Genomic DNA, 18396 nt, shown 5'->3' with positions numbered 1-18396 from the left:
ATTATATATTTTTTCTGAGTAGGTATATTGATGTTGGAATTATCTCTACTCTACATTAAATACATAGTTAAACGTAAATTTACGAGTAGATAAAATATACAGTAGGAATATGTAACAGTAAGAAATAATTGCATAATTATATTCTTCTCTTCGTACCTTTTCACTTCTCGTATAAGATTCATTATTTTGAATGTAGAATTGTTATAGTATTTCTTTCATTGGCTGTGTTTTAATTCACAAATTGTTTTAGTTACAAAACGGGGCCACAAAGTAATCGTAACTCCACCCCTGCGCCATCGTTTCCGTCGGCCCAAGCAACATTAATCACGACGGGACGTGGACCAAATTACTGTTTAGATGCACGTTCCCTGATGAACTATTGTCGCAATCAATATCCTCACTACAGCTTCTACCTTGAATGGTTCAGGCCTATTGGAAGTGCTGCTGCTTCGAATTCGTGTCAGCGTTCGATCAATTTGTGATTCAATGGGGGAATCGCAAAGTTTTATCTTCGGTTTCTCTAGTCTTTGCTCAAGGATGGCAAAGATTCTGATTCTGCTTCAGAGATAGTTAGAGAAGTAATTAGTACTGGTAAGTAAATGTTGGGATTGGCATCGTTATGTTAAAAACATGCTTTAGTATTTATATATTTGCTTCTTTTTTCTGATGAAATTTTGAAAGTAATACTATCAATACCAGGTAGCTACTGCTGCTGGAAATACTCAGATTTTAATTTTAGATAAGTTTATTTCAGGCCGCAGTATTCGGAATCTGCAAAAAAAAATTCGATTGTTTCCTAAATATAAACTTGCTGAAGGTCAAGTTTTGATCTTATAATTTTATCAAACTTCTTGTCGGATACTACTTAATGACATGACACATTTTCTCAGTATTGCAGACTGTAAGTTTCACTGTAAGTAAACAAGATATGGTATGAACAATAGTATGGAAGTAAATGAAACAAGGAAACAATGAATATGTTTATATTCAGCCAAGCACAAGACAGATCACGTTACAGCCACAGTTTATATACCCGGTACTTACAGCTACTTAATATTTAGTGACTAACAACTTATAGAATAGGATAAAGAAACTATTATGGTATCGATATTGAAGAAAATGACTTATGCTAATGGTTAAGAAATCATTTTTGTGTAAGAAATAGTTTCTTTATGAGTATCGTAAATATTTTGAAATGTTGATCTTTGTTATTTTATATACTGAGATAGGTTAGGCAAGTATTTAACAGTAGATTTAAGTCGTATCATAAATCATTTTATAAACATATAAGATAACAATGATGACGGCTTTAAGCTACGCTAAATGTAATTTGGAAAGATGTGTGAATTAAGGATGTTTATAACTTATTCTTTATAAAAATCAAATTAGCTAACTTTGGCCTAATAATTCTAATGTAGCAGTACTAAATTACCAGACTTCTTTCTTATATTACAAAATAATTATTGATTACTTAATAAACTCCTGTTACATAAAATACTAATTTCACTAACCATAAGATAGATTCAGTCGCAATAACTTGAGTATAATTGAGATTATACTTACCTAATTATAAACTTACAGTACTAACGACTCTTTAGACGACTTTTTATATGTTTGAAAAATAGATCTCAGTATTCATCATACTTTTTAGATACTAATTGATATAGTAACACTTTGTCTCTTTTTTTTTCATTAACAATGTTTATAATCTCCGGGTCAAAATTATTAAAATAATCGTCATCTGGTCATGTACAATAAAAGCTTTATAATAAACACAAAACTTGTTGTATATCTAAGTAATAGACTGCTGCTACATTTAAAAACCTTCGCAATGAACCTAATCTTTGTTATTTTATTTGGCTATAACAGGAAATAATTTTCGATGTTATTATGAGTAATTGTTTAAAGTGGGCTGTCCCAGCGTAAAGGCAGAAACAAACATTTGGAGAAACACACGCAGTGTACTTTTATATCCTTGATTAGGCATATGGTACGCACGTATAATACATAGTAAGGCGTGCCCTCTTCAGCGAGCGGAGCACATGCTTAGCAATCACGGAACATAGAAATAAGGGAGGACCCTCAGCACTAAATTACATCAGTCGGCATGTCGCCTGTTAACTGACGTCGGCGCGTGAAGCGGCCGCACCAAAACATGTCTGGGTGGACAGCCACATCGATTTACCCCTCATTCATTGCGTAGTAACACAAGTGCGGGTTGTATTTGAGCGATACCAAGAAAGGAATGAATGATATGAAAAGTTTTATAATGCGATCGTTGCCTCGTATAACATGCTCGTTTTGTGCATATTTCGGTCCAATGGCTATGCTCCCTCGGCATTTTGTTATAATAACAACTCTGCTTCTTGCAATGGTTGTAACTGCCTATCTGGAACGTACGCTTGCTCAAAATAGACTTAAAAAGTTTGTAAAAATATAAATTACTCAAACTAACAGGTCTGGTAAACAACCTAGTAACCTAAAGTCACTTCTCACCAGATATAACAAGTACTTATTATATGTCGTAACATTGGTTATCGCTGACATATCTCGGTCACCTTTGCGATGTCAGAAGTCATCTCCTGCAACAAACAAACGGACACGTTTCTTTATAAAATTCTATATAACATATACTTAGTAAGTGAGACTGCGTACCCTAATGGGAAATAGAAATAGAATGAAACACACACATGCATACATGATTGTTATCCCCAGCAGAAGACTATTTACAGTCGCAGTCACTTTTGGGATTAGAGTTTTATCGCTTTAGCAATTAAAATAATAATCAAGTATTTGACAGCCAAACAAAGTTCAATCGAATTATTTGGTAATTGAATTTGATTTTGCTTGGCTGTCAAACTATTGTACATACGTTTATTTTCTATTGGTAAGACGGTTAAGGTGAATGATGAGGAACCAGAATACCCCCAGTCTACTACCACCCAATGGATAGTTTATCATGTCGGGGAGGGAAGTCCTTTTGCTGTTGTTAATACATTAAGTGCGATTTATGAGTCTCCTGTTAGTGTTAGACAGGATTCTAAGTTAACTTCTAGGGAGATGAAAAACTGTTAGATACTAAAAATATATTTATTTTCTACATTCAGTAGCCGGAAGAATGAAAGGTCGATCAAGTTATAAATAATATCAGATAAGATTCTACCTACATTTATGCAGTCAAAATACAGAGTTCATTTATCAGTTTAATAAGTACACGTTTAATAGATTATTTAGGCGTACCATATCGGTCACGTCTCATGATTCGTTTTTGTATTTCTTATCTTTATTGTTCACATGTTCTAGATTTTGATAAAAATCTCAACTCAATAAAGCCCGGATATTACTTGTAAATTATTTAATTTGATTCCATTTCTACATATATATGGATTTGATTCATATGTAAGCTACATTTTTGTAGAATTGCCTTAGATGAATTTAACTGCTTGGCTAGACAAATGAAGGCGCTGAGGGCCCAATAGTATAAAAATGAAAACCCTGACACAAAAAAACGTGCCTTTATAAAACGAAAAATAATGATTGTCTACTTATGCTTACCAGAGTATGTGTTTATTTGCGCAACGGGGACCATCGAGAGCTGATATATATAGTATAATGACAATTAATTATGAATTTGGTGCGGTGGGCGAGCTATTTGATAACTCGTCTATATTAATAAGTACGTCCCTTCAATCAGTCAAAAAGAGATAAATTGACAAATTGATTTGAAAAAAGGTAACCTTTGCAAGTCGTCAATCATGCTGTTAAAAATGCGAGGAGATCGGGGTCCCACAGCGGTGTTTAATTAGCGCGATAATTGAGGTCGACCGCAGCGATTAATTAGTTCGAGCTCAACACAGGTGACATAGCACCGGTAACCTGTGTTTATGTGGAGCTGTGATATTAATTGTTGATGCTAGTTTTCTGGGACGAATTTCTTTATAGCCACCTCTTGGCACTTATTTTGTGTGACCTATTGAATTGTTGTGTTCTGTTGTTGTAAAAAAGTAAGTACATTAAAAAAGAAACAATGTTCTTTTAGCGTTATTTTTTAATTAATTTCAGTTCCAAACTTTTGCGACGGAAAATTCCGCTTGATATTCACTCAGAATCATGGTCTGAATCATTCCCCTCAGTATTCGTTACGATGTCACTAACACCCTGTATATATGTTTATTTTTTAATTTGTTTACATTTAAGAGTCATTTTATTAACGCCATGGGCAACTATAATGTTGTAAATAATACATTAATAAATTCCTAAACTAAGTGTTGCGTACGGTCACGAGTACTTGAAACCATGTCACATTAACTTTTATGACAAATTAAACCGTAAGTCTCATTAAATGTGAAATATGATAGAGCGACAAGGTTCTAAAGTGGGTATATGATATTGCTCATGACTACTCAGTACAAATATAACGCGTCAGATAGCGTGTTAAAATGCCGAAATCTACGTACCACATTGATAGATACGAGCAAAATCAAATAATGTTTTTATTTATAACCTTATAAACACACGTCAAAATCAAATGGTAAAATCAAATTATTAAACAAATATTTATTTCTTCTCCAACTTGGACTGTCCTCAAGAACCGGTTTTCCTATAAGTATTTTTATAAAATTGCGGAAATTAAATTCATGAATCATTCAGCAGTTTCATCGTTTATCGAATATATTGAAAATCCACGAGCGAATACTAATAAAGAAACAGATCAGAGGGGTTAAAATAACCACATCGAAGCAATTCGTCTAAAAAGCAATATTGCAATTTGACATTTGCGCATAAAAAGTAAGTGCGCAATTCAAACAAATGTCAAATAGCAATATTGCTTTCTTAGATGAATTGCTTCGATGTGGCCATTTTAACTCTCCAGATCAGAATACTTATATGAAAATATTCGTCTCAGGTAAATAGTGGGGTTATATTGCTACTAGGTTTTTTTAAACAATATAGGCTCGTGTTTGACCACAATTTCACTTGATGGTAAGTGACGCTGTGGTCTAGGGTGAATCACCATCACATCATCACCACTAATTTAAGAGCCACGCTCTTGTCGGTGTAGCATTCTCCATTCTTGTTTATCAAAGACCAATTCCTTCACTTCCTTATAACCAAACCACCAAACCTACCAAATACCTATTCACTCTAGCCTTGAAGACTCCCAGATTATAACGAGTCGGAAAAACAGACGATGGCAGACAGTTCCAATCCTTCGCTGTTCGCATCAAAAAGAGCCAAAACGTATATTTTCCTATTAATGTAATTAATAATTATCTTCGTGTCGGCATCACACAAATGTATATATTTATTGGTCACATCATATGTTATATATAATGTTTAATAATCAAAATAAAACAAGATCAAAAAATAACAGTTTCATTTCGGAAAAAAAAATATTACCGAAAAAACCGTACCTTGCAGCGCAGGGCTCTAACCGGTTGAATTTCGTGATGGTTTGGTAAGACCGTGCCCGGTCGGTCCCGTAACCGTGCCGGGCCCGTGACGGTAATTAGCGGGTCGTACCGTCGCTGTACTGCACATTTACATAACTGAATCTGTAACTCTGTCATTTTTGAATTTACTTTATTGTTTAGAATTAGGACGCTCAATATTATTTGTTGTTTAGCTTTCTGTTTGTAGACGTTCGAATTTAAATTACTTTCAAGTTATTTATGATTTGATATTGTTTTGCCTTTTGGAATTGTTTTAGAGTTAATTTGAATAAATGTAGGTATAATAATAATTCAGAAAAAATATCAATAAACTTTACTACATACATAAACGCACGCCTATTTCCCACCGGGGTAAGCAGAGACTAGAATTCCATTTGCTTCGATCCTTGCACACTTCTCTTGCTTCCTCTACATTCATCAATCGCTAAACAGCCCTAACCTCACTTAATTAACGGAAAAGGCTTACAGCCTGGTCACCCTATCACTACAGTGTCCATGCGAATTTTTCGATCTAAGTATATCGTCATAATTGCGTCGTCCCGTCTCGTCCATCAGACATTTTCGATTTAATTTTCTCTTTTCCTAAATACAGGTGAGTGATATATAAACAAAATTCTCAAAATAGTGTTGTTTTTTAAGTCTTTTATTTTACTGTAGAGTTACTTACATAAACTGCCTATATACGTCCCACTGCTGGGCACAGGCCTCCCCTCAATCAATCGGAGGGGGTATGGAGCATACTCCACCACGCTGCTCCACTGCGGGTTGGTGGAGGTGTTTTTACGGCTAATAGCCGGGACCAACGGCTTAACGTGCCTTCCGAAGCACGGAATCATCTTACTTTTTCGGACAATCAGGTGATTCAAGCCTGAAAAGTCCTTACCAAACAAAGGACAGTCTCACAAAGTGATTTCGACAATGTCCCCATCGGGAATCGAACCCGGACCTCCAGATCTTGAGCCTAACGCTCTAACCACTAGACCACGGAGGCTGTAGAGTTACTTCTGACTCTACAATCTACAATGAAGTACTTTCCAGACTACGTTCCCCAGAAACAGTACAGATGGCGTTGCACAGTTTTATTCAAAAATAGAATGTAAATGACAGAACCATTATAAAAATAACTGTTGCTTAATATTTGGATAAGATTATGTACAGAATTATGTTGCTACCTATATTGTGTCTATTTATTTTGATCAGAATAATAATGGGTGGAAGATGTAATTGTGCCTGGGTGTAATATAAACAAGGGTCATCATTGATACCCAAAACCAATGATAAAAGATGCATAATTATGTCTGTTACCTATGAAATTAGAAGGTTAAACGAAGAATAAACTGTACAGCGCCATCTATATTATATAATAATAGATAATTAAATGAGTTGAACCTGAGTAGGCCATCTACGGGGGCTACAGATGGCGGATAGTGGAATGGCCATCAGATATGAGGGTTAGCTGCGAATATAAAAAATACACACCAAACAACGTGTGGAAACCCAAATTCTCGAGAAATACGTTTTCGGAGGTATGTGACCTAACCTGTATTGGGCTGGTTTTCCCTTCGCTGGTTGGAAGGTCAGGCAGGCAGTCGCTTCTGTAAAAAATCGGACCTGTCAAATTTTCAGGTTAGGTACGCTTACCTAACCTACCTAACCTAAATTTGACCCTGTGACGGGATAATGCTAGAGGGATGATGATGATATGTATGTAAAAAAAAAACCTCAAGCATAACCGCATGAGAGCTTTAACTTCGCTAACCTTTTGACAATACATGTTTATATTGATTGTGGCAAAGTTGCCGTTTAACCGCCAGCCCGTAAAAATTGGGTTAGTTACGACAATAATTTGTAGTTTACCAAGTTCACCTTGTATTTGCGATGTTGCGACGTGTCCTAATATGATTGATGCATTTCTTTATAACGATGTAAGGGTAATTTATGCAGATATTTGCAGAAAACTGCGCAGATATTATGATGTTTTATGGTTTTATAGGTTAACGATTAGTTTTTTTTAGTTGTGAGCTCTGAAGGTCGCATTATAGGTACCCTAGCTATTGCCCGCGGATTCGCTCGCGTTAAATTCGGGGTAACACGATTCTCCTTTCCTAATGTACTTTTTTTTTTTTTTGACGTGACTTATTGTAGATTTGCCGCAGATGGCATTAACTACTTGGCCGGACAAATGGGGAGCGCTGAAGGCTCTCACCCATCCTAATGTACCAATTTTTAGTTTCCTACCTTGAAAACTGCGAAAAGCCCATTATACATTTTTTCCCCATCTTTGAAGGGATTAGGAGCAGATATCCGCAAAATGATGTACGATTTTTTTTGTTAGTCGCAAATTGTTATTAGTTTTATGTATTATTTTTTAGGGGTCTGGCTGAAAATCGGCGTCGTATTGTCCTTCATGTGGGTCGACACGACATTAGCCGAGCTAGTACCCTTTTTAGTTTAAGTCTTACATATTAAAAAGTTTATGTAACGTCTTAAACCTAAATAAAGATTCTATCTATTTATTCTGTGGCATCGTCCGGTCTACTGGAACCGCCAGCACATAATTTATACAGAGAGCTTCCTAACACTTAGTATGGGTGCGGCGTGACGCGACAAATCCTACGATTTATACCGAGGACATGACCCTCACCACCTCATAGACTGTCTATCCATCCTATCTACAGCACTGGTGCCAGTAAAACTCGTTAACTGCAGTTTAACACTACCATCTGTTTAACTACTGGTTTCTAGATAGCAAACTGCAGTTTTGAATGATACTTATAATAAGTAAGAACAACGGCCTCCGCGGTCCAGTGGTTGAGCGTTGGGCTCACGATCCGGAGGCCCCGGGTTCGGATCCCGGTGGGGACATATCACAAAAATCACTTTGTGATCCCTAGTTCGGTTAGGACATTACAGGCTGATCACCTGATTGTCCGAAAGTGAGATGATCCGTGCTTCGGAAGGCACGTTAAGTCGTTGGTCCCGGTTATTACTTGTCACGTCAGGGGCCTTTGGCGGCTCAATAATAACCCTGACACCAGGGGTGATAAGGCTGGTATTCCACCTCACAACCTACACGATAAGAAGATAAGTAAGAACTAGCTACTTTACCCAAAATCCGTAACAACGAGTTTGGAGAATGTGTGACTAGCATCGTATCACGCCTATAACCTGGAAGGGGTAGGCAGAAGTGTAATAGTATATAATATACACCCACTTCTCGCCAGCTGTGTTTAAGTCCCATGTAATAATGGGCGACCCGCACCAACCCGCAGTGGAGCAGCGTGGTGGAGTATGCTCCATACCCCCTCCTGATTGAGGGGAGGCCTGTGCCCAGCAGTGGGACGTATATAGGCTATTTATGTATGTATGTAATAATGGGCGAGCTTATTGCCTATATTGTAGTTAACAGGGCACAAATCTTGGAAACCACATAATCCAAGCATGAATTTAAACTCATAAAGTCGGAATTCAGTGGTTTAGAGCCAGCCAGGATTCGAACCCGTGACACTGAGATGTAAGTCATGCGATCTCCGAACAGGGTTATGACTGATTATAACGGTATGTTTTGGTGAGATATAATTATTATGTGTTTCCAGAGATCACATACTCCATACCTTTACCTCTATCCCTTTCTTGCACTTATTGTAAGTGCAAGACGGCACTCATTTGGGAGCTGTCGAACTGAAATTGGGTTGGGTTTGTGTGCACCCGAATGGGCACCAATGTATTTTATTTTATTTCGTGTAATTTCATTTTTATTAATAATATTAATTTTATTTGATTTTTTATTTAATTTAATTTTAATTTATCTAATCTAATCTGATGTACTTACTTATAATTATGGATATTAATCTGAAAATAAATCATTTGAATTTGAATTTACCAACCACGCAGTGGAGCAGCGTGGTCGAGCGATACGGGTTGATTGAGGGGAGGCCTGTGCCCAGCAGTGGGACTTATATTTTGTTTATGTATGGTATATTGTTACCTGAGATCAGACAACGTAACTCCTCGCAGGATCCCGCCTGCCCAGCGCGAAGGGCCACTTGCGCGCGTTGTGCGCAGCATGCACGTTCCCGCGCAGCAGCGCCACCACGTCGTCGAGGTAGCGCACCGCGCGGGACTCTGCTCCCAGCGCGCGCGCTGCCGCCGCGCAACGCCCGGCGCGGGCGCACTGCAACTGAAATGGACACAGTAAGAGGTTAGTCAATTTGAGTTTTACACCCGTGACCTGTGACTAGTTTTCCCTCGCGGGTTGGAAGGTCAGACAGGCAGTTACATGAGCCACGTCAGGGACCTTTGGCGGCTCAGTAGTAACCCTGACACCAGGGTTGATAATCCACCTCACAACCCACACGATAGAAGAAGAACGTAATTATCACGGATAAACTTGTTGAAGGTCAATGTAACATTTTGAATTTACGTGATTTCGGTGTTATGGCTGAGGAGAAGAAATGACAAGAAACTGCAACAGCAACACATCTTTTAAATCAATACCATTTACCCGTATACCCATACATTACAAGTTACCTATTTAATATCTAGAGGAATATATAAATATACATACTTAGTCCCGGTATTTTGTAAAGTGGGATAAGGGAAGATTATATTTATGTAGATTAACATAAGTAATAAGATTAACATAACAGCCTCCGTGGTCTAGTTGTTAAAGCGTTAGGCTTACGATCTGGAGGTCCGGGTTCGAAAAAACACAAATTGTCAAAATCACTTTGTGAGACTGTCCTTTGTTTGGTAAGGACTTTTCAGGCTTGAATCACGTGATTGTCCGAAAAAGTAAGATGATTCCGTGCTTCGGAGGGCACGTTATGCTGTTGGTCCCGGCTATTAGCCGTAAAAACACCTCCACCAACCCGCATTGGAGCAGCGTGGTGGAGTATGCTCCATACCCCCTCCGGTTGATTGAGGGGAGGTCTGTGCCCACAGTGGGACGTATATAGGCGGTTTATGTATAGATTAACATAACATGGCCTCACGCCTGTGTCCCTGAAGGGGTAGGTTGAGTTGTCTACTATATTCATCCAATTCGTCATCTATGTTCAAGTGCCATATACCTATAGGGGGCGAGCCCTGTCTATACTGTTTAGGGTTTAAGCCTTTAAGTGCGTAAATTATGCGCATTATACTACCATTTTAAGAAGGAAGATGGACTGCCGTGCATTCTAATCTAGTCCATTGAAACCTTGACAAACAGGAAAATAATTATTTTCCTCGGTATTTGTTCCTATTTTAACGCGGTATGTAAGTACGCCTTTGTAATAAAATATTAAGATTAATTAATATTGTTATTCAGTATAATAAAAACCCGCAACCCGCGGTGGAGCAGCGTGGTAGAGTATGCTCCATATCCCTTCGCGTTGATTGAGGGGAGGCCTGTGCCCAGCTGTTGGACGTAAGTATATAGGCTGTTTATATGTATAATAAATGCCCTCCGAAGCACGAATCATCTTACTTTCGGGGAATCTGGTGATCAACCTGCGATGTCCTAACCAAAGAACCTAGGGATCACAAAGCGATTTTTGTGGTAAGTTTCAACCGAGATTTGAACCCGGGACCTCCGGATCATGAGCCCAATGCCCAACCACTGAACCACGGAGGTCTTGGTGACTTATAAGTCACGTTGTAAGAGTTAATTATTATTACAATATAATTTCGCACAGCTGTCATCACTAATTTAAGAGCCACGCTCTTGTCGGCGTAGCATTCTCCATGCTACTTTTTCAGGGAAAAATAGGGCAGTGGATTCCCTCTTGCCTTGCGCCCCGCAATACTCTGTCTGACGCGAATGGGATGTCGCACAGAGTAGTCTATTACAAAGCCGTACTAGGACTCCTGTCTTCCGCCTCTAAATAGTACTGACAATTACTGCTGCCCAGGTTCCAGGTTACAGTCCCATACACACACATACACACACACACACACACACACATACGCACGCACGCACGCACGCACGCATGCACGCACGCACGCACGCGCGCACACACACAGGGCACAGCTCTAGGTCCTAATTAATAACAACAACAAAGTCATAAAAAGCAGTAACACTTAACTAATGACGCGGCAAATGACAACACATTGTAATCACCGCGATAATTACGAAATAACCCGTAAACTTATTACTGTAATTAATTAAGAACTCACTGTGGTCCTGTGGTGCATCGGCTTGCCTCTCAAACGGGGAGCGCCAGTTCGAACCCTGGTACCGGACTTGCACCAATGAGTTATTAATTTATCTTAAGTGCAGTTTTCACTAACACAGTTGGCTGTACCATTATAGACGGCGATACGGCACACCACATATCACGCTGGTCTAACAGAAAGCTCAGTGAGGTGTGGGTACTTGGTTCTTCTTGCGATGGATGTACCTCTGACAAGCCCAATTGGGAATAGAGCTCTGACTAGCCCAAGTGAGCTTATGAGCTCAGTAATTACTACAAACATCACGGTGCAAGGAAGAAGTGGGTGCCGAGACAAACCTCTGTGGTTTAACGGCATCATTCAAACCATGTATTTAGATTAAGGATATAATGAAAATAAATAAAAAAAAGTCATGACTATTTTGAGAACAGTTACCTACATAAAGGACACCACCACCATCGTTGACCAGTCCATACACTCAATTATTTGTATTTCTCGTGTATGTTGTTTTTATTATGTGTTTTGTTTGATTGTAAGTTGTGTGTTACTCCGTGTTTTAAATTATATATTTGTTTTGTATTTGTTACTGTGGTGTCCCTTTATAATAAACGTTTCTTTCTTTCTTTCTTTCTTACATACATATATAAACAGCCTATATCTCTACGCCCCACTTCTGGGCACAGATCGCCCCTCAATCAACCGGAGGGGGAATGGACCATACTCTACCACATTGCTCTACTGCGAGTTGGTGTTACGCGCCGAATTCTTCTGATGCCATCATCAGAATTTCAAATTAAGAAAATAAGATTCTACCTTATGCTTTCTGATATATCACTTAGTGATTAGAAAATCATAAAAAACTGAAAATTGAGTAGTTTCCTAGGCCAAAGATTAATTATGTGATTACTTACTAAATAAAGACAGATGTATAGATGACAAAAAACGTTTTCTTTTTTCTGTTTAACTTAATATCATCATCATCATCATCAGCCCATTAAAGTCCCCACTGCTGGGGCACGGGCCTTCCCTATGGATGGATAGAGAGATCGGGCCTTAAGCCACCACGCGGGCGCAGTGCGGATGGGTGGTTATTAACGACTGCTAATGCAGCCGGGACCAACGACTTAACGTGCCTTACGAAGCACGGAGGAGCTCGAGATGAAAACTTTTTTTTCTGTGGTCACCCATCCTATGACCGGCCTTTGCGAAAGTCGCTTAACTTCAACAATCGCAGACCGAGCGCGTTAACCGCTGCGCCACCGAGCTCCTCAATAAATAAATTATTTAATTTGATTTAATTCCTATGTGGATTTGATTCATATGTAAGCTACATTTTTAAATTAAATTGAAATTAAAAAAGAAAAATGTAATGATATGTGCGACATTTTGTCACGTTTTTCTATGACGTCACAGGTTGCTTGTTTATGCAAGTTAGCAGTAGTAGTTTTATTAATTACGAAGTTAGTTTTGGAAAATCATTTTCCGTTCATCAAAATTCTTTGGTTACATCTAGGCACGTCCCTCTAAAATATTAACCGTACACCCATAAAACTACTTTGCTACAAAAAAATAACTCTGCCAATAAATTATGTAGCACCAACAAGTTCAAAGCTAGCACCAAAATTTAACACTTTATTATTTATACCTCGCAGAAAATATTAGAATATTACAACAAATATATTATTCGTGCACTAAACATACTAATCTTGCACCAAATATTCCAGTTCTGTTCTCAAATACCCAATGTGTGTCCTAGAATTTTATATTAAATAATATGTTATATAAATAAAAGTACATTAATATTTAATTGGTGTCCGATTAGAATATACTTAGAAGTAAATTGTTTGATTTGAAGCAAAAATATTAGGTGTTCCTTCAATATTAAAGACTACATTTAATTTTTACAAGAATTCATTAGTTAATAAATAGGTGCTCGTTACGAACTATTTTAGTTATCATATTTTGGTGCACAATTAGTATTTTAGGTGGAACAAAGATATAATTTGATGAAGATAATGGGAATAATTTGAGGTACGGTTAAATACTTACTATCCGTTAGTTTTTATGAAAGTCCATAGTAATTTCGTGATTTGACGTTTAGTAAAAAGTAACTGATTTGACTAGTTGGATTGGAAACTATAGTCTCTGCTTACCCCGGTGGGAAATAGGCGTGAGTTTATGTATGTATGTATTGGAAACTACCGTATTCTGACAGCGCGCACGATCCGGGAGAATATCCCTTTAGTCAACTTGTAGTATGCTTTCTGTTTCATTGTTTAGCTGCGTTTCAGCTTAAAAGCCAATGAGTAGCTGTATTTTTTTTTAATAATAAAATATTAGCAACAAATAACAGCATAACATAAGCATACGCCTATATTCCTAATTGGGTTAGAGGCTCTTACAATAAAATAATATTATTGTAATTATTTATAGAACAAGGGCAGGGTAATGAACTTAATATTACGCCCGCTGTGATAAGGCCCGTTAATGACTCCTTATGATAAAAATGCATTTCAATAACATAATAATATACATAGATACATACATACATACATAAACTCACGCCTATTTCCCACCGGGGTAAGCAGAGACTATAGAATTCCATTTGCTTCGATCCTGACACACTTCTCTTGCTTCCTCCACATTCATCAATCGCTTCATACACGCACGCCGGTTCAGAGTAGATCGTATTGAACCTTTTCTAAGGACATCTCCAATTTGGTCATCGTAAGTCCTTCTCGGTCTTCCTCTGCCAGCCCTACCATCAACTTTCGCTTTATATACCGCTTTTGCAATATACACATATATACATAGATATACATACATTATATATTATTAACGTCTTGTAACTTAATATACAGAGAAAACTTCGTAAGCGACATTTCGACTTGCTGTCAGGTTTTAATTAATCATCATCATCAGCCCATTAACGTCCCCACTGCTGGGGCACGGGCCTTCCCTATGGATGGATAGGGAGATCGGGCCTTAAGTGCGCATTGATGGTTTTATTAACAATTGCTAATGCAGCCGGGACCAACGGCTTGACGTGCCTTCCGAAGCACGGAGGAGCTCGAGATGAAAACTTATTTTTTTGTGTTCATCTATCCTATGATCGGTCTTTGCGAAACTTGCTTAACTTCAACAATCGCAGACCGAGCGCGTTTACCGCTGCGCCACCGAGCTCCTCTTTTCGTTTTAATTAATATCACGTGGTTTCTAAGATTTATGCCCAGTTTGTAGCAATCAACCCTATTAGGTACATGGGAATTAAATATAGTAGGTATACACCGCTGCCTATCCATTAATGGGGATAATATTCATCATCTCCCTAGCGTTATCCCGTTTTCACAGGGTCCGCTTACCTAACCTGAATATTTGACAGGTCTGGTTTTTTACAGTAGCGACTGCCTGTGTTACCGTCCAACTCGCGAAAGGAAAGCCAGCCCAATACAGGTTAGGTCACACACCTCCGAAACGCATTTCTCGGGTATGTGGGTTTCTTCACCGCTGAGTACGTGATAATCAGGTTGTGATCCAAACATGAATTCGAAAACGATTTTGTAAATCATAAGATTAGGCTTGTGCTGGATTCGAACCTGCGACCTTATATTGAGAGTCAAGCGTTCTTCCAACTGGGCTACCCCGGCTTAATAAATGGGCATAAATATTGTGTTATGTAATTCAAAATATGAAGTAAAAAGAAATACAGAGTAATGCCCGAAACAGAAACGTCACATCTATCAGGAATTCCGCAAGTGACTTTTTTATTTGCATGTCATGCCTTGGTGAGGCATTTTGACAGCTATAATTACTTAAGTATGAGTAACATCGCGTCACGGTATTTTAAAAAAATACACAACTTTATATACCTACTTACTTATACAAGGTATTAATGACACCGTACTGAATACTGAGGATGATTCGGCTAATTTTCCATCGCAAAAGTATAGAATTAAAAATTAAACGCAATAACGTCATGAATTTCCGACAGAAAATTTCACTTGAAATAAACTCTGAATCATAAGCTGAACACCCCCAGTGTTCAACAAAAACTTTACAAAAAAGGTTATTATAAAGTTAGTGATTATTTAGAAGATATGAATGCATGGGATTAACTGTCTGAGAACTGTTAGGCAGCTAAATTACTCAATTGTATACCAATATTTTATGTTTATTTTTTTTTAAAGAACGTCTAGGGCCCTGTGCCGAGGTTTTTCTTGCAGCTTCTTTTCCCCGGCTATACAGGTTGTGAGAAGCTGCAGTAGTTTTAGGCGGATGAGACGTTCGTTATGTAAAAGTTGACGATTCAAAGTGTAACTATGTTACCTACTGAATAAAGATATTTTTGAATTTGAATTTGGTCCTAACATCCTGTATATAAAAAACTTTGCCCTCTATCAATAAAGTATGTTGTAAATCACTACGATTATAACACATGAAATAATTAAAAAAAGAAATCGCTCGTTCGTTATGCATGATAGCTTCTGTTATTTATAGGTGACTTTTATTTGCTGATTGCAAAGACGGCAAACCAGAATTCCGTACCTATCTCCTTAAACCACTTTCCAATTTTCATTCAATTTCACAATACGTATTGGAATAGACATTGTCGATACGTGAGGTTTCGCACAAAAAACGTTACAAGCATCGTCCACACTACTGGAAACTTGAAAAGATATTGAATTAGATTTAGGTGCAAGTTTAGGTGATAAAGAACCAATGCATATGTTGATTAGACGTGGGTAAGTTAAATTGTAGGGCAGATAAACGGCGATGAATACTGCGTTTTATGTATTGCAATAAAATGCCCGGTATGTCTTGGCACAGCACATGCATTGGTTCGTCAAGAGTGCAGTGCGGTGACGCTAGGAGGTACGAACGCGTCAGTCGCGGCGCGCCACGCGCCGGGCCAGCACCTGGATGTCTTCGTGTATGTTGGCCAGCTCGTCGTGCAGCTCTCGCGACTCCGCCAGCAGCGCGTCCAGCCTCCTTGCAGCCGCTGACAGCCCCCCGCACTCCTCCCCTTCATCATCCTCCACAGACAGCGCCAGCTTCCCCAACCGTTCCCGCTCGAACGCCTCCCTTATCCCTCCCCCTCGTCTCCTGAACTCTCTCAACAGATCCCGGCGTATACTCCCCCCTGATCGCTCCTCCTCCTCAGCTTCTCTCAACTCGTCAGCTAGAGATCTCTCCTTCGAGTTCTGATTGTTTGCTTGCCGACAGTCTTCATCGACGTTGTCGTTCTGAGCTTCAGTTCGTTCGGTCCGTTCGCGTTCGGAACTCAACTGTGTGTGCACTTGTGGTTCGGGAGTGGCGCCGTTCGACGAGTTCTGTGGGCTCGGCGAGAGGAGCGCTCGCTGCAGGAAGCGCCGCGCGTCCTCGTCGAGGGGCCGCGCGAGGCCGCGGCGCGGCGCGGGCCGCACGATGGCCTCCAGCGCGGCCCGGCCTGGGTCCGTCGGCCGCACCAGCTCGAGGATCCTCGCCCGCGGGGGCGACAGCGAACCCCACACGTCAAACTTCGACACTAGCTTCCCCTTCGTCGGCGAAGTATGAATATCACCGGTCGGCGTGTACGCGCGTAGGTTTTCACTCAACAAACGGTAGTTGCGCAATTTGACGTTTCCTTCAGGCGGAAGGGAAGCGAGGCAGTCCTCGGCGGCGGGCTCTACTATTTCGATGCAGTTAGCGACGCGCGCCATTGGCAGCGCCTGGTCGGCGAGTGTGCGCGCGTCCATGTCGCGTCGCGCTCGGCCGCCGCGCGCGCACTGAGGAAAGCGGCACGCACGCGACGATAAGTGATTAGTAATTGTCGAATCTTCGTTACGTATAGGGAATGCGATATGGTTGTTATGATTGCAGTTAAGCGAGACGTATGCCCGGCCGCCGCGCCGGGAGTGCAGGGCGGCGCGGCGTGGTAATCCAATTGTGTGGCTTAGAATAAATCAGTTGCAACTCGAGCGCGTTCCATTTTATAAAAGGCTTTTTGTTGTGTGGAACTGGGTTGTTGCAGTAATGTGTTGGTATCCGGAGCGTTTCTCTCGTCGAGTGAGCGCGCGTTGTTTCACTTTTATTGAGTTCTATTCACCCAAATGCATTTTATCGAGCATTGTTCGGATGCTACGTCGCTCTTACACGTCATTTTGTTGGTTCACTTGAGATACTCTTGACTTTTATTTCATTTGGATTTTCCAGTTCGCATGCTTTGTTTACAGGGTTCTTTTGTGTGTGGAATTAAACAATACAAAAGGACCTGGTCTACTTTGCACATTATTACTTACTACATTCTTTTAAAAGTGTTGCTGTTGAGGTTGCATTTCTTGTAAGCTCCTCAGATTCACCTTGCGAAATGACTAGAGTCAATTATACCTACCCACTTACTAATTATAACATGCCCTCAACAACAATTTGATCCTCGATTATTAAGTAGACTTTTCATTTATCCTATGAGTAGTGAGGTGGAGTACCAACCTCATCAACCCTGTTGTCAGGGTTACCTACTATTGAGCCGCCAAAGGCCCCTGACATGGCTCATGTAACGACTACTTACTTACATCAGTAAGTAGTAACCGGGACCAACGGCTTAACGTGCATTCCGAAGCACGGATCATCTTACTTTCGGACAATCAGGTGATCAGCCTGTAATGTCTTAACCAAACTAGGGACCACAAAGTATTTTTTGTGATATGTCCCCACCGGAAATCGAACTCAGGACCTCCGGATCGCGAGCCCAACGCTCAACCATTGGACCACGGAGATCGTTCGGAAGTAGACTGAATAAATGTTTTGG

General features: G+C 39.6%; 2 protein-coding genes across 6 annotated transcripts in view; one reads left to right on the top strand and one right to left on the bottom strand.

Annotated features, from left to right (window-relative positions):
• LOC126370589 (beclin 1-associated autophagy-related key regulator) overlaps nt 1-18396 on the top strand; it is a 336054-nt gene that overhangs the window by 152345 nt on the left and 165313 nt on the right. The gene's annotated exons all lie outside the window — the stretch shown is intronic.
• Nucleotides 970-17411, bottom strand: LOC126370704 (uncharacterized). Of its 5 annotated transcripts, XR_007566910.1 has the most exons (5): nt 16526-17411; nt 9442-9633; nt 8562-8621; nt 6994-7048; nt 970-2582 (listed from the first exon to the last, which is right to left on the bottom strand). XR_007566910.1 is itself a non-coding variant. In XM_050015719.1 (3 exons), exons 1-2 carry the CDS (start codon nt 17342-17344, stop codon nt 9448-9450), a joined length of 1005 nt encoding a protein of 334 aa, XP_049871676.1. In that variant the 5' UTR covers nt 17345-17409; the 3' UTR covers nt 970-2582; nt 9442-9447. The 5 variants fall into 5 exon arrangements, 2 of the variants coding, with proteins under 2 accessions (XP_049871676.1, XP_049871697.1); XR_007566911.1 differs by lacking the exon at nt 6994-7048; XR_007566909.1 differs by lacking the exon at nt 8562-8621 and having other exon boundaries at nt 16526-17410.

This window comes from Pectinophora gossypiella, chromosome 1 (assembly GCF_024362695.1).
Source record: "Pectinophora gossypiella chromosome 1, ilPecGoss1.1, whole genome shotgun sequence".
NCBI lineage: Eukaryota > Metazoa > Arthropoda > Insecta > Lepidoptera > Gelechiidae > Pectinophora > Pectinophora gossypiella.
The sequence above is the reverse complement of the archived record's forward strand: the minus strand, read 5'-3'. Positions and strand labels throughout refer to the sequence as shown.